Genomic DNA, 15,825 nt, shown 5'->3' on the forward strand with positions numbered 1-15,825 from the left:
TGGACATATTTCTCTTACCTGGACAGTCCTGACCAATGCAAGGATTTTTGAGGCTCATGCACTCGTTACTGTAGTAGCCCTCGGGACAGGCACACATGTACTTGCCCTCGCTGCTGTGACAGGGCAACCCATGTTGGCAGGGGTTGGGATTGCATAGGTCTAACACAATCTGAAATAACAGAAAGAACAAAACAGGAAGGGTAAAAAAAAAGAACGGAAACACTTCTACTAATCTTTTTAGACTAAATTAGGTTTCCAGTTATTCACAAAGTAGGAATCATGGACCAAAATGGGATGTTAACAAAGGTGAACTTATTGTGGTGGAAATATTATCAGGAATATTTTAGCCCCAAATACCTTTGCTGGGGCAGTACAACTGTAACTGATAAGTTCCCATAAGTCTTTGTAGGCTCAGTAACAAAGTTAGGTATTAAATGAGCAAATAAAGCCAGTGTGTTGCTAAAAACAAGGTTTTAGGTCACTAGCTAAGTGTTACTTTACTGTTAGGGTAACATATATATATATATATATATATATTTACTTCTTTTGCTTTTGTTCAACAGCAACTTAATGTTGTTCTTGTGCTACTTCATCTCTTTCTGATTTAGTCCCAGTAAAATCAAATTTGTTTCAAATTTGTTACCCAGGACAATTTTCACACTTTTGCAATTGTTTCCAAATGTAAGGCCAAGGTCAGCTGCAGTTTTAACCTCTAATGAATTTTTCCGTTCAGTCATCTGTTTAATTTATATGCATATTTTTTCTTATCAACAGCATAAGACATATAAAGACCATTCTCTCCAGGTTTAGATAAAACCTTTAATTTGATCTGTTATCTAATTTGTGATGTGTATAATTTTAATTAATACATAATCAATTAAAAGATTTAATTTAAAAAATCCTATTAAAACGCAAAATAACATTATCTAGATCTAATATTTATTTTTTGTTTTATGGCTGCAAACATTTAAGATAGCCTAAGCTAATATTGATGATGGCTGTCCAACCTCACAGAAGATTCCTGAATATCCCATGGGACAGCTACAGGTGGCCGTCCTGCCTTCCTTCGCCACACATTCTCCTCCATGCAGGCAGGGGGCGCTGTCACAGGGACTCGAGGCATTTTGGCAATATTTTCCTGAGAAACCAGGTGGACACAAGCATCTGGACCCTGACACCTGGTCCTATGTGAGACAATATATAGTGCACTTTATTTATATGTATGTAGACAAAGAGAGTGCCAGAGAATACTCACAGCCCGCATATTAATGCAAAAAAAAAAAAAAAAAAAAAATCCAGAATAGGGCTTGATATGTCTAAGTCATTGTCACAATTACCAAGTTCTCTTTTACCTATAATGGGATGATAACAGTGTAAAGGAAAGAGTAAGGGGAAAACAAGAAAGCAGGTCACAGTTGAGGCTGACACGTGGACCGGAGAGGCAAATTAAACAGGCAGAGAAGGGCAGGACTCTCACCTCACAATGTCCGCTGTTCAAACACAAACCCTGACAGCTGCTGTTCCCTAGGAGCAGAAAAACCAGACACACTTTTAATCTGTCACACCAAGACATGATGACACTTAGGAACAATGTATATTGTGAAAAAAAAGAAATAGACAATTATGAGCCATATCGAAGCAGTGTTGTTGTATTGTTTTGCAACCAAGATGCCATATCGTACCTTTTCACATTAATATGTCAGTTCAATATAATAGTAAATAACAGAAAAACAAACGTTGTGTTAAATTCTTGTATGTGTATGGCAGTAATACCCTGTGGAGTAAAACAAGGCTGCAGGGGAACTGCCGTTTGACTACAGTCCACTGAGGTTCCTCAAGTTTCACTACCTGCCACAAGACTGAGTTCTTCCTTCTTCTTTTCTTTCATACTCACTGATGTCACAGTTAGGCCCCGTCCATCCAGGAAGGCAGTCACATAGGTATCCACCGATCAGGTTACGACAAGAACGGGAGTGCATGCATATATTTATTTCACACTCATTGGTGTCTGAAGGGATGAAGCACAAGAGAAAAGTGTTTCTAAAAAGACTACTGAATGAAAAAATAAACATTTTCTTCTCTGTCGTTGCTGAAAAGACGTTTGTGACAAAACTGGTCACACAGCACTCATGACATCATGGGAAACTAAAGCCTTCCATTTAAACCAGTGGATTATTCAATGTTGTTCTTCAGTTGGTAAGACACAGGAATTTTAATTGCAAATCTTACACAGAATGCCATTCAGCTGAGCATACTTACTAGCTCTTATCTAATTTGTAATAGTTTCAAGTATGCTTTATCGATCCCTTTGGGGAAATTTGTTCTCCTCACATTATCCATTTTTGAGTCAGTGGCCTGTTTCCAAACCTCTTAATCGCTGCCTAGATCTCTGCCTTGTTCAGCAAATCAAATTGGCATGAAGCAAAATGCCAATTCAGTTTGATTATCAAACTAAGTTCTGACTAAAGTGCTTGGCAGGAGTATTTCTTAAACATAGCATGGATGTTTAAGGAGTGGGAGGAAACCCACTTGAACATAAGCTAAACACTCAAAATTCACACTAGTCTCTTAGTTGGCCCTGGTTCAAATTAAATGTAGTGCCTAAAACTACTGCATCTAATCCTGCATGACTCCCTCTGAGCCCTGAACATCCAGTTAAACCAGAGTTATATTAAATTTCGCAGTGGATGCTTGAATTGAACTGTGAAGAGGAGATTTGCTGGGCAGACACAAGAAGGATGCACACCAACACTTAGAGATACTGATAGAGCTAACTCAATATAATATTTTCACAGTATATCTACAGTATGTCTTAAGGCATCTTCTCACATCTTTGTTTATGCGCACATCCCCATGATCCATCAGTACTCTGTTAATTTTATGTGTCTATTACCTTCCTCTGTTATATCGGAACCGTTAAAGCCAGAAGCCCCCTCGGGCTTGGCTCTGATAGGGGTGTAGGATTAGAAAAAACACTAAATGAATAAAGAGGAAGTGGTCCGTCAGTTATAGGTAGTCTAAACCTGTTACCGTCAGTGAGAGGGCAATTAGGATTTAGCACTGCTGGAGTGTGTGTATGTGTGTGGAAGGGTGTTATCTATGGAAAAAAGCCTGGGGACTCTTGCCTGGAACAGGAGAAAATATGGGGACAGAAGTCGGCTAATAAAAGAGTGATACCGATAGATAGACTGAACGTATAATTGCCTTTCACTGTTTCAGGCACTGCTGATGCTGTGCCTATCGGCTGAGGCTATAAAGAGCTTTAACACTTGCGTGTGTGCTGCACTGTAAGCTACTGACCTGTGATGTGGAACTATGGGGGTTTATCAAGTGTCAAAGTGACATATCACAGTGACACAGAGAAGCAGGGGAGATTGTCATAATGAAATATGTCTCGGTCTTTCCTCCATAACCCTCAAGCCTCGGTGTGTATGTCTATATAGGTGCAGTCTGCCTGAGTATGAGCTGATTCTGTACAATAGTCCCTCTACTGTTCTAGCCAACGCAACAACCCTCTGGGAGCATATTTGTCAATATGAGCAGATTCAGCTCAAAGAGACATGACGGTGCATTTAAGAATACTGATTCACAGTCAGGTTTGGTTGGTAGGAGAATTAACATGCTGCCGGCTCTCTGCACTTCTTTAATTTGTGCTTTTACTGCATATTTCACTTTGAATGAAAATGGATAATCACATATTGCTCATTAAAAAGACTTTTTTTTTTTTACCGTGCAAATTGATTTTGCTTGTTAGAGGATTAGTGCTAAATCCAATAAACAAATTTCTTTAAATATGATAAATGTCAAATTATCTCATTAAGACAACACTATAAATAACCACAATGGCACACTTTAATCATGAAAAATTATCTCCAAAACAAAAACTCTAGCGTCAATGGTCCTCATTTTTGCACGTCAAACAGTTAAGAGTGTGCTTTTTCTGCCTTTTTCATAAAACGGTAAATTTTCCTTTCAAAGACCTCTTTAACAACTGGGCACCTTTTAATTAAATGAAAACCTGGGATGAATGTCTTGGTTCTTCCTCTGTAAAACAATATCTGATTACCTAGTACTGACATTCTGCTTAACCTAACTTTTTCTCTCATGATTTTGTTTAATTTATTCATATAGTCACAGCTGTTTAATCCTGACCCACTGACCCAGCTGGCACGTCCTGCCGGTCCATCCAGGCGGGCAGAGACACCGGTAACCTCCAGGAGATTCCTGACATGTGGCTCCGCGGCCGCAAGGGCTCCGATCACACCACTTCACCGCTGGGAAGAGAAAGAGAAAATATTGTACACGAACGGCTGGTTCGTGGAATATAAATGATTGTGAATGTTTAAATACACATTTTGAGTGAGTGTAAATATGCGGCACTGTGATCTGATCTGCTGCATTGGCATGCGGATGCTCTGGTGACTGATGTTTTCCTTCTCTTTTCTGTTGCTCTGGTTTCTGGGCAAACAGTGATAAAAAACAATCATCTGCTGCACACACATGGGAAACACCTCACACCTTTCCCAGAGAGGAGGGAGGGACCAGTGAATTTAAATAGAGGAAGGGATGACGTATAAAGAGAGAGACACAGGGTTAAATAGAAAAATGAATCTGCCATGCCTGGTTCCACGCCACTGAAAAGGAATTAAAAACATAAAAAAACAGAAAATGTGAGACGAAGGAGCATAAAGAGACAAGCTCTTGTTTTTGGGGTTAACCATGCATGCAGTAACTTCCTGTTAAACATATTTGTGGCATATTTGTGCAGTGGAGGCATCACAACTTTTCCCATGCATATCTCTGTGGTATACATCTGTCACTCAAGAACTCCTTCTCTCATAACCTTTTTTATTCATTTATCTAACCCTGCAGAACAATAATTTTCCATTCTCCTGACCCTAACTCCAACCCTGAGCAACAATAATCCCACCAAGCTAGCGGCACTTCTCACCAAAACTAGACTAGACAGAGAATTTACAACAAACAAAGACGCCTTTAATTAATATGGGTTTTATATACACATATATAAATCTAGTCTCAAAACAGAGCTGTGTTGTGGTTTCAGTTGTCATTCCCTGCAAGCCTGACAATCCTTTCACTGTGTATTCCCCTGAGAGGCCCCCCACTCTGGATTCGCAGATTGACTGGTGTTCACAAACAAATAAGAAGAGTGGCTAACCAGAGTAAAAATAAACTATTCCTTCATCACTGTGTTTATCTTTCTCCTCTTCTTATTTTCTCCCTTTGATAAAAACGCTTCTTGTTTACATGCCAGCGACTGACCTGCGGTGCTGTTCATCCTGATCGAGGTGGGAGCGGAGGAAGTGGAACGCTGCTTGTTTACACACATAGCTCTGACAGACCGTAACCTGTGTGATCCAATCTCACCTCCTCACCACACACAACATGAATGTAAAATCCCCAGCACACAAACCGTAAACCTCATGCTCAGACAGACGACACGATGGAGCCCAAGGCACACTGTTCCGACCGCTCAGCTGTTACTTTGCAGTTTGACCTTTATCTACACTTCAAAACATCAAAACGGGAGCTCTTACAAGAGATGAGAGAATATATATGTTGGCTGTGAAATGTTGTCTTGTGAAATGAGCAGCTAGACAGTCTAACGGTCTAGTATGTTTTAGAAAAAATATCAGGCTACTGTACAGTAAACTGATGTCACCACATCTGATGAGGACAAAAGCCAACAACAACAACATGTAATTCCTGTTCTAAACACAAGTGTGTATTGTTGTTATGTTTAGCAGCGGCCTCAGTTTCACCACAGAGGAAACTAAATCTGATAACACTACATTACACAACATTCATTTCGCAGAAGCTTTGGTCTAAAGCAACTTTTTTTTTCCCACACAGACACACAGACACACACACACACACACACACACACACTAAAGGGGAACCAGATGTGGCTGCACAAATGATTATGCTTACAGCATTCACTTGTCTGTGAGGTCGGACCCTGAGGAACAGTGTCGTGTAGTTGATCACCTCTGTCACCTCTGTTAACGTCAAATCAACAGAGCTGATCAAAGATGCTCCACTTTAGTGTCTTCCTTTTCTTGCTGATGTAAATACATGGCCACACTCACAGAGGGCCAGACAGAGGGCGAGACACATCACTGATTGCTGTTGATGCTGTTTATGTTCAGACTAATTTAGCTTCCATTCTCAGATTGATTAGTCACACACTGGCTTTGATCCAGCAAACAATCTCACACTGCCCAGCCCCTCAGCTCAGACTTGTGTGTGTAAGTAAGATGCGTGCATGCATGTGTGTGTGGCGTTGACAATCACCATCGGCGCAGGTGTTTCCGGTCCAGCCTTCGGGGCAGATGCATCTGAAGCCCATTGGGTCTTCAACACACGTGGCTCCATTCATACATGGGGACGACAAACAGGCATGTTCGACTGATGGCGGGAGAAAGAGACAGAGGACGTGGGAATCTTCAAAGTTTTTGACTTTTGCTACTTGTGACATATATGTCATTCCTCATTTTTCCCCATGTATCTCTTTTGCTTCATATCTGTATTCTGCTGTAGGCACATAAACTGATTAAACTAACTTGGTTATGTGCCTGTGTGGTGTACTCACACTCACCAATATCACAGTTGCGTCCTCTGAAACCTTCCTGACACTCACACTTGTATTCGTTTGGTTCAGTGTTGGTGCAAGTCCCACCATTCTTACAGGGCTGGTGGGTGCCGCAGTAGTTCAGGTCTGAAAGCAGGAAAAGTTTGATATATATAAGTACAAATAAGAAACTATGGTTTAGTGGTTTAGTTCACAGCATGAGCCTGCAGAAAAGTATATAGGGAATCAAGGATGAGGATGCAGATGGATCCAAGTTTTCAATTTGACTTTGTCACAGCACAAACATGTAATGCACACACACACACACACACACAGGGCACCCCCTGCACAGAGGCCGAATCATATCCAGGTTGGCTCAGCATGCTGACTGTGCAGGCCAGTTGCTGCAGGGCCTGTTGTCTCCAGTGTTACAACTGATTAAAGCTTTACTTAATGATCTCCTACATGCACATAGTCGCTTTGTCTCACCACAGCTCTTTACAGAGCCTTTCTGAATGACCCCACCTAGCTAAGAACACCCAGCCCAGCCCTGCTCACTTTCAATTTACCCAAGGCTATCGACTTTCCTCAGCACAATGCACCGTCTCGTGGGTGCTCGTTTGGCTCCTGGATTCCAGCTCCCACACTGGGATAGAGGTGGGTGGTGGGCGGTTGTATTCAGGGATAATGTTGGAGGACCTTTGCTGCAGTGTGGTGGGAAAAGTGGAGGGTAAAGCCCTGAAGGAGCTTTGCCCTATCTCATTCAGAAGGTCAGCACATCATGACTGGGAGGGTGTGTGAAAAACAATGCCTTACAAACGTATATATCACATACACGTTTCTTTCACACGCACACACACAACATATAGGCTGTTACCCAAGACTTGTGAACTCAGCAACTTGCAGGTTGAATTTCATATAGCTTTTGTTTCAGATAGGGTAAAAAAATACATTATATGCCATGAAAGTATATATTTTACAGACTATAAGGGGAGAAATAGAAAAAAAAAATTTACAGGACGATGCCAATGGGACACTAGGTAAATTGCCTTTCACTCATTTTTTTGGTATGTATTTTTTGGAACTAACACTGGCAGTGTTTGTGCCGGTTAATGATGGTGCTGTAGTCAGAGTACACACCAATCCAGCTACATATTTGAGATGTAAATGGGAAACAGACTGACAAGCAGAGAGGAAATCCATTTGTTAATGTCTGATTGTGTTTTTTTCCACAACAGAAATTTATCAGGTCTGACCTTTGTCACACAATAGTCCTCCCCAGTTGACATCGCACACACACTGCCAGGGCTCAGTGCAGCTCCCATATACACAGCCAGGGAAGGTCACACACTGGTCACAGAGAGGACCCTTCCAGCCATAGTGACACCTCAAAGAGGAAGACAAGAGCAGAACGATGTTTGTTAATCTTATGTACACAGGATTTACTACAACTTACTATATGTAAGTGGTTCTTTTGCATTCATCTGTGCTTGTGTTCTTATGGACTTAACATCTAGCCAAGTACAGTTCAAATACTCAGAAGCGCCTGTTTAGTTGAGGATACTTTTGGGAACTGTCATTGGTTCATCTCAATTCCCTTAACTGGTCGGTTCTCAGTCCTCGACCTGGACTCCATCCTGGATAACGATCTTGAAGACAGCATTTGTTTCTGGTCTGAGCAGTGAGCGTTGAGGAGATAAGAGGCTGTTTGGAGGAGATGTGAATGTGGAAACAAAAGACCATCCTTTGCGACACAACCCTGAATGCTTCAGATAAGGGATTGGACAAAAGTTTGTCTCATTTCTCTAAAAAAACATGTTTCCTCAATTCTCCTCTCATCATCACGCTAACCAGCAAAGAGTTGGAGCCAGGTTCAAAGCTACTGAGTCAACTATTGTATCACTTTATTAAGTTTTGATATTTTGAGAACCATCAGCACAGGCAATACACCTTCCTACTGCTGGAGGATTTCATAACGGTATATGGAATAAATGTAGTTTTTCTAACCCAGGCTAAAAGATATTCCCCCTAATAAGTACAGTCTGTCAATGACTGCAGAAAGAGTGAGTGAAAATGTGTAGGGAATTACAGCAGGCTTCATATCTCTGATGTGACTCAAATATATTGCACTATACTGCAGTGTCCTGGGTGTTTTCTTGTAGTGGCTGCTTGAATCTGCTTTGTGGTGTGTTCATAGTGTGAGTCTGTACATTTTGACAGCATTGACAACATTTGGCTCTGGCGCCTGCAGTGGAAAATACAAAAATATTCTTACTTGCATTCCCCAGGTAAAGTACAGTAGCCGTGGCTCTGATGGCAGCCCTGCTTGCACACTGCTGTGGACACAACATGCAAACACACAAAAAGACAATTATTAGACTGGGTGCCGACATTATACATCTGGTTCACTGCCTTTTAAACATAAATGGAAAAACAGGCATGATATCAATGGATATTCAAAACACACTCAACTGTACAACATTTAAAGCGCAGTGGTTCTCAGTTTTTTTTCTGTCATGCAATCCAACAGTTTAAAAATATTTCTACCTCAAGCAGTAAAGCGGGTATTGCTACACATTATGAGTAAAAATAATCTACTCATCCAGTCACAGACAGTTTTACTGTACTGAGTTAATACTGTTACTGTACTGTTACTACTTTTTAATGACTACACTTTCATACTTTTACTTAACACTTTCACGTAACATTTTTCAATACAGGACTTTTACTTGGGGCAGAGTATTTTGAGAATAATGTATGAGTACTTTTACTTAAGTAAAGACCGAGGCACTTCCTCCACCATTGCCAGTGGAAGAACCCATGACTGAAAACCTTGATGAACTTCATCATGGGCAATAACCTGCAGGGGGTAATAGAGGGACCCTGGATAATTTTTCAGGTTTCCTGCTTCCCTGCAGCCCAATCAACGACCTGCTGAGGAGGAAGTGTGAAGTTAAGTGAAATGGATGGGCAGAGCTGCAGGATGTCCTAACTGCGTGTCCTTCAGGGTTCCCATGGTTTCCACTTCGGTTTCCTCCGTTCGCTTTTACCATTGCAGCACGATAGCAGTGCGCCGAGGTCACACAGTGAGGTCGTCCAGCTGATGAGTCACAGACAGATGGAGAACCCCCTCCCACATACACTGAAGCTAACCGGTGTGTACTTACTGGACTGTGTCAACGTAATGAGTCCTGAACGCTGTGAGTATTCTTATTACACAACAGATGTAAATGTTTATTAGTGTTTTGGCCCCCGTTTTTATAAAAACTATCGTGCACGTGTACATTCTTGAACTGCACTGAGTCGTGTTCCAAAACAACGGGTTCAGCAATTTAAAATGATCCCTGGTTCACAGATTGTTTAATATTATATGAAGTACAGTATTACAGTCACCACAATTTTCAGTGAAGGCAAAATTAGACGGTAAAACAAGGATAACCTCAGGGAAAAACATTGGAAAGTATCACTAAGAAGGAAAGCCTCTACTACGGATGGAAAAATAAATGGAAAGCAAAAAATATTTTTTCGTTTTTTTTTCGTTTTTTTTTAGTTTTTCTCTCTATTTCCAGTCTTTAGTTAGCCATCCCTAAGTTCATACTTCATATTTACTGCAGAGCCATTATTGCCCATAATGTTCTCATCCAGTAATTGATAAAAAAAACTAGCTAACCCTGAAATAACACTTCTTTTAACTAAAGTATTAATTATGTATCCATAATTTGCAAACAGGCAATAAAAACAGAGAACACATTAAGTATTGTTCTACTATGACTGGTAATTCTGGCTAGGATTTTTAATTGGTACACTTTTTTGGAGGTTGTGACTAATGGCACCATTTTGCCCATTAATTTCTCAACCAGCTTTGGCTTTTGGCTTGTGAAATATAAAAAAAAAAAAAAAAAATAGCGGATTGCTGGTGTTGTCAGTGTAAAATAACAATAAAGGCAGAAAATTCTCTCTTATGAAGCTATTTAAACTGGTATTTGGTATTTTGGCTAAAATGAAATACTGGAATTCAGTAAATATAGGAACTGTACATTTATCTAAATGTAGACAGGACATATGTTGCAAAACAGATTTAGGTGTCCTCTCTCACCTTCTTTGCACTCTGGGCCCGTCCAGCCGTCCATGCAGACCTTGGAGCCGCTGGCATCGCAGTTGAAGTGACCAACGAAGTCGTCACGGGCCCGGCAGAGCTTGTTGCAGAAAGGCCCGTAGTAATTGGAATCACAGCGGAAGCGAAGCCGGTACTCCAGGCTGAGAGGTCGTCCGTGATGACGATATGTCTGCCACTGTTCACCGGGGTTCAACATGGAGGACAGGAGGACACGCTCGATCAATTGACCTGAGGGAGAGCAGAAAAAATACATACTTTTTAGACTTTTATGCTTTACATTACAATACATGATCCAGTTTTATTTAATACTTTGGCCTTATGGGTTGTAATTAAAACCAACCAAATGTGTGAAAAAGACAGATCATGTCCACATTAAGGTAGATCATTTTGAAAATGCTGTTATTGAAAGCTTAAACTTGCCTTAATTGTTGTTTTTTATGTTTGTTTTTTTGCCTATTTACACACCAGTAATCATGACAGAATGCTTTTAGCATTAATTTGAAGTTTCTGGCCACCTCGCAATTTTAAGACCAGTATTTACTCTTTTAACTGTTTTTGATCAGAAATGTATGGGGGAAATATCTGGTTTTTCAGCTGTTAAATGTTTCATTATGTTCACCGGTTAGTCACTAAATTTTGTACCTAGAGCTTTTTTACTGAAACAGCTGTCAGTGGATGGAAACAACACTGATGAGAGTGATGTGACTGAATGAAAACTGCAATGTTCAGGGCCATAAAATTACACCGATGGTCTAAAAGGTGCTATTATCCAACACAGAGCTGGGGGTGTGTGGGGCATCAGGAGATAATTATCCATGGGTCTGTCACCCTTTTGATATTACATGTACCTATTTGATCCAATAATATAAAAATATCAGTAAGTACAGTTTTAAACTTCTCTGCCACTTTGCATGTGGCAGGCTGGTCAAAGCAGATTTATATAACACATTTCAAAAAACAGGCAATTCATTGTACTTTTCACAAGCACAGAGAAGCATTAAAACATTAAAAATAAGAAGCATTAAATTTTAAGCAAGCGATTCTAAGATACGAGTGCCATTATTTTGTTTTAGATATGCGACTGAAGTGTAGATCACTAAAAAACCTTTTAAAAAAGGTTTGTTTCCCATGCAAACAACAATTTGATCCTGCTGTTTTGATTTTTTAAAAAGAAAAATAACTTTAAGTTCCCATTTATCTGCATTATGGGCTCAGTGTGTGGGCTTCTCTAAAATTCTTACATCCTTTAATTTAGGATGTAACTAGGATCAACAACCTGCTGCCTGGCATTTAACCGGACAGCGAGGATACGGTCCAAAGGTCCATAAGGGCCTAAACACCACAGAGAACCAGACACACACAAAGCACTAAAAAATATGTGTGTGCAAGTGTATATCTGTGTATCTTGATGTATGTGTGTGTGTGCAATTAGTGGTGAGGATAAAAGGACAAGATTCTGAGACATTAACACAAAAAATGAAAGACTGGTTGGAAGTAAGTCCATGAAAGGGTGTAGTGTGAGAGTGTGAGACAAACAGAGCCAAAGAGGAAGGTAGGCAGCTATTAACACACATACATAAACTGCCTGATGTAGAGATGAGATCACTGTGTTTGACACAAAGGAATGAAAACGGCCACATATTAGCTGGTGTGTGTCTGTCTTTGTCTATGTGTTTAGGAGAGTTAAAGAGAAATGGGGGCAGAGTGGACACTGATTGAAACTGTCAGCTGACCCTGTTCCCCCACTGTCCTACATCTGAGAGTCCATCCATCATCTACCACTTATCCTGGTATATTCAGGGTACACCCTGAAAAGATCGCCAGTCCAAAATTTGAGTCTGGCTTTTCAAAACATAATCATGTTACTGCGGTGCATTGTGGGTTTTTCATTATTTTATGACTCTGGGATGTCAAAGGGCTAATTTCATCATCACCATTTCTCTGCCAGAAAAGAAGTGCGAAAGAGAAGAGTGAAAAAAATAATAACCATATTATCAACCAGCACAGCAGGTAAGGTGTATAACCGAGTCTGATTTCCACTCTAATGTTATTAGATGAGCACAATAAAAAGCGAGCACAAGTAGAGAGAGAGGGGGAGACAGAGATAGAGAGAAGCAACAAGAAGCCATCCGCTACCTTTTGAAACTACATTTCACAGAAAAGCGAACGAAACATAAGCATCACACTCAGGGATAGTATCTGCAGGTACAAAGAACATCTAAATCTTTTTATTTTTATAGGCCTCTGGTGATTTTCTCCCACTGCCTGGTATTTGCTGAGAAGTGCCCTTGACTGTGACTGAGAATACACTGCAGGAGAGAAAACACTTGCTATTCCATATCTAACAAATCAATAGACATGGAAACAAAGAGGATCTGTTTGCGACTGAAGTGTTTTCTGTTCTCAGTTTTGATTTTTCTAAGGCCACCTCAATGAACTTATGTCATCTGGCTAAAATGACCTAAACCTAAACATCTTGAATTTTATGGACAAGCTGGCCCAGATTGTAACATGTAAACTATTGAATTGCACTTTATCTCTAGCAGTGCTGGCAGTTTTGTGGCTGAGTGCTCTGTCAATACGGTTGATTCACGGGTGAACACATCTGCCACTCTACACTCAGATAGAAATATATGAACAGGAGGATGAATGTGAGAAAATTAAACGGCTGCTATTTTAAGATCATTCCAGTTAATGACAACATATTACAGGAAAAAATAAGTTTCATTCACTCTTGAAATGAAACTGTCAATTACATTTAATTCATGATGCCTAATTATTTCTTTTCTATAGTTTTGCATCCACAGTTTCTATAGTTTTGCATCCACAGTTTCTATGTGCAATGAAAGAGATTATTACCAATTATTTCAGGTGCACTAACTTATGGTTTTGCAGCTAAATAAAGGGGTATCTGGCTAAACATGCAACTATAACTGTTTTTTTCCTTGTGTTTCTTGAAAGTACTAAGCTGTAATGAAGTGGAGGTGTCCTATAATAGGCAAAAGTCTGGCTCTGCATATTAGCACAAGCTACATTTGATTTAAATAAAGTTCTGTGAAGGTCATATTGCTGATACTCAAAGAATGTTATATTGTCTCACTATTTCCAAGGTCTGTTTCAGACGGTACAGTCGTGCTCAGTAATCCTTTCTGATTACCAGCAGGGCCTGATAAGTCCATCCAGACTGCTTTTGGACTCCTGTGTTTGGGCTGAGCTAAGCTGCTGGCCTAGTGAACGGCTTTAAACGCAATGTAAGGGCTGTCAGGAGCTCAGGTGAAAACAGCAGATAATGCAAACAAGATATGAGAGCAGCACTAGAGGGCAGAGAGAAGGAGAGACGGAAAAGCACTGGAGAGACAAACACAGAGAAGGAGAAGGATCTCTGGTGCGGTTCCCAGTTTCTCATTATCTCAGCCATCTTTTAGATAGGACTGCAGTCCTTCCACTGGAAAGGGAGGTAGAGGATGGTGGGATGAAAGGGACGACTGTGGCATGACAGGAATGAGGAAGTCATAGGAACATCTGTCTCTAACTCTGTGTGTGTGTGTGTGTGTGTGTGTGTATGCTTTTTTTAGCATGCGGCTCACATTCCCTGTCATGGAGCTTTTCCTGATTATGAGCAGAAACAACAAGGAAACAAGCAGGAAATTAAAGGGTCTAGAGCCCTTCTAACCCCATATGATGACAGACACGAACACACCAAATATATTTTCACATTGTTTCATCATGTTGAACCAAACATACTTGTAAACAAGCACTCATGTTGTGTGCCTCAAAAACATACTCACATATTTGAGTAAAACTGAGTTAAGATCAGAATATGATATTTTAAATTTGATCATTATATGAAATGTTTTATGGTCATACGTTGTGTAATAAAAAATACATCTAAAATTCCCAGGAGCTACAAAATATATCAATTTTGACATATTAATCAAATCTTAATTATAAACACAATCAGTTTTTTGACGTCTACCTTATAACAAGCCTAACCCAGCCTTAGCTTAAGCTGATTCTGCCCTATAACTGAAAAAAAAAAGGTTTTAATGCTCTGTCATCTTAACTGAATGTGTTTTTTAATAAGACGTAAATCAAAGTAGTATTTATAAAAAGCTACAGTTATTAAGCTGAGATGCCTTTAACTGACTCTATGGCAACTGTTTTGCCCAACGTGATTTTGGTGTTAACTGCAAAACAGAGGTGAGATGAAATCAAACCACGTGACTGTGGTCTGACTAGTCAAAGCTGACTGGAGTTAGAGCTAATGTACTGTAATGGAGAAAAGAAAAAAAAAAAAACCCACACACAAAAACTTCAATCTACTTTCGGTGTCTCTTTCTTTCTGTGGGTAAATGTCACACTGCTCTTTTTTACATTCTACATGGATAGAGGTGGCACACAGACACACAGACACAAACACATACAAAAAAAATAAATTAGGTTTCACCTGATTCTGATGTGTCATTGTCATAGTCCAGAGCCTCCAACACCAGAGAGAAGGATTTCTGTGAAGAAAACACAGAAAACACATCAACCAAACATGTTCTCCAAATGCGTTTTGGAGTTTAATACCACATTAAACAACAAGAACATGCTAACAACGTCCAGCTTTACACTTTGATCCATTCTCATACTCTTGATGAACAGATGAAAACTGAAATTAAGCTTAATCCGCTTTGTAGTGTTTGTGAATCTGCCTATAGAAGTGAATGGGTTGAAATAAAGTAGGTGTATGTAAGACTGTGAGATTGTGAATGCATAGAAAATATTTGTGTAAAAAAACAGAACAAGGAATGAGGTCACGCTGCTCATTACAGTTTAAAAGAAGAAAACTGTGTGACACTGAAATGACACATTCACACACATACACACATACACAACTTATGTGTGGACCCACACATAAGTTACCAGTGTGGGTCCACATACAGTTTTTCCACACATTTACAAATGGTAATATTCAACCACTTTCAAAAGTATAAATAGTTTATTGAGTGTGTGTGTTTTTGTCCTTGCTCTCAGTCTTGGGGGGAGAAAAAAGGACAAGCGTCAGAAGTGATTCACTGCCTGGACAAGCCGAGGCTGTGGACGGAAGCTGATTCAAGAAAACCTCAACCTG

General features: G+C 40.0%; 1 protein-coding gene across 1 annotated transcript in view; it reads right to left on the reverse strand.

Annotated features, from left to right (window-relative positions):
* The window catches only part of LOC113138376 (protein jagged-1), a 36,222-nt gene that overhangs the window by 1,135 nt on the left and 19,262 nt on the right, over positions 1-15,825 (reverse strand). Inside the window, exons 3-13 of the mRNA XM_026320744.1 lie at positions 15,157-15,214; positions 10,689-10,937; positions 8,868-8,928; positions 7,849-7,979; positions 6,620-6,739; positions 6,316-6,429; positions 4,161-4,274; positions 1,895-2,008; positions 1,478-1,524; positions 1,008-1,184; positions 19-169 (exon numbers count right to left, since the gene is read on the reverse strand). Of these exons, the coding sequence (XP_026176529.1) occupies positions 19-169; positions 1,008-1,184; positions 1,478-1,524; positions 1,895-2,008; positions 4,161-4,274; positions 6,316-6,429; positions 6,620-6,739; positions 7,849-7,979; positions 8,868-8,928; positions 10,689-10,937; positions 15,157-15,214 (1,336 nt within the window). The remainder of the gene's footprint in view (positions 1-18; positions 170-1,007; positions 1,185-1,477; positions 1,525-1,894; positions 2,009-4,160; positions 4,275-6,315; positions 6,430-6,619; positions 6,740-7,848; positions 7,980-8,867; positions 8,929-10,688; positions 10,938-15,156; positions 15,215-15,825) is intronic.

Source organism: Mastacembelus armatus, chromosome 13 (genome assembly GCF_900324485.2).
Source record: "Mastacembelus armatus chromosome 13, fMasArm1.2, whole genome shotgun sequence".
Taxonomy (NCBI): domain Eukaryota; kingdom Metazoa; phylum Chordata; class Actinopteri; order Synbranchiformes; family Mastacembelidae; genus Mastacembelus; species Mastacembelus armatus.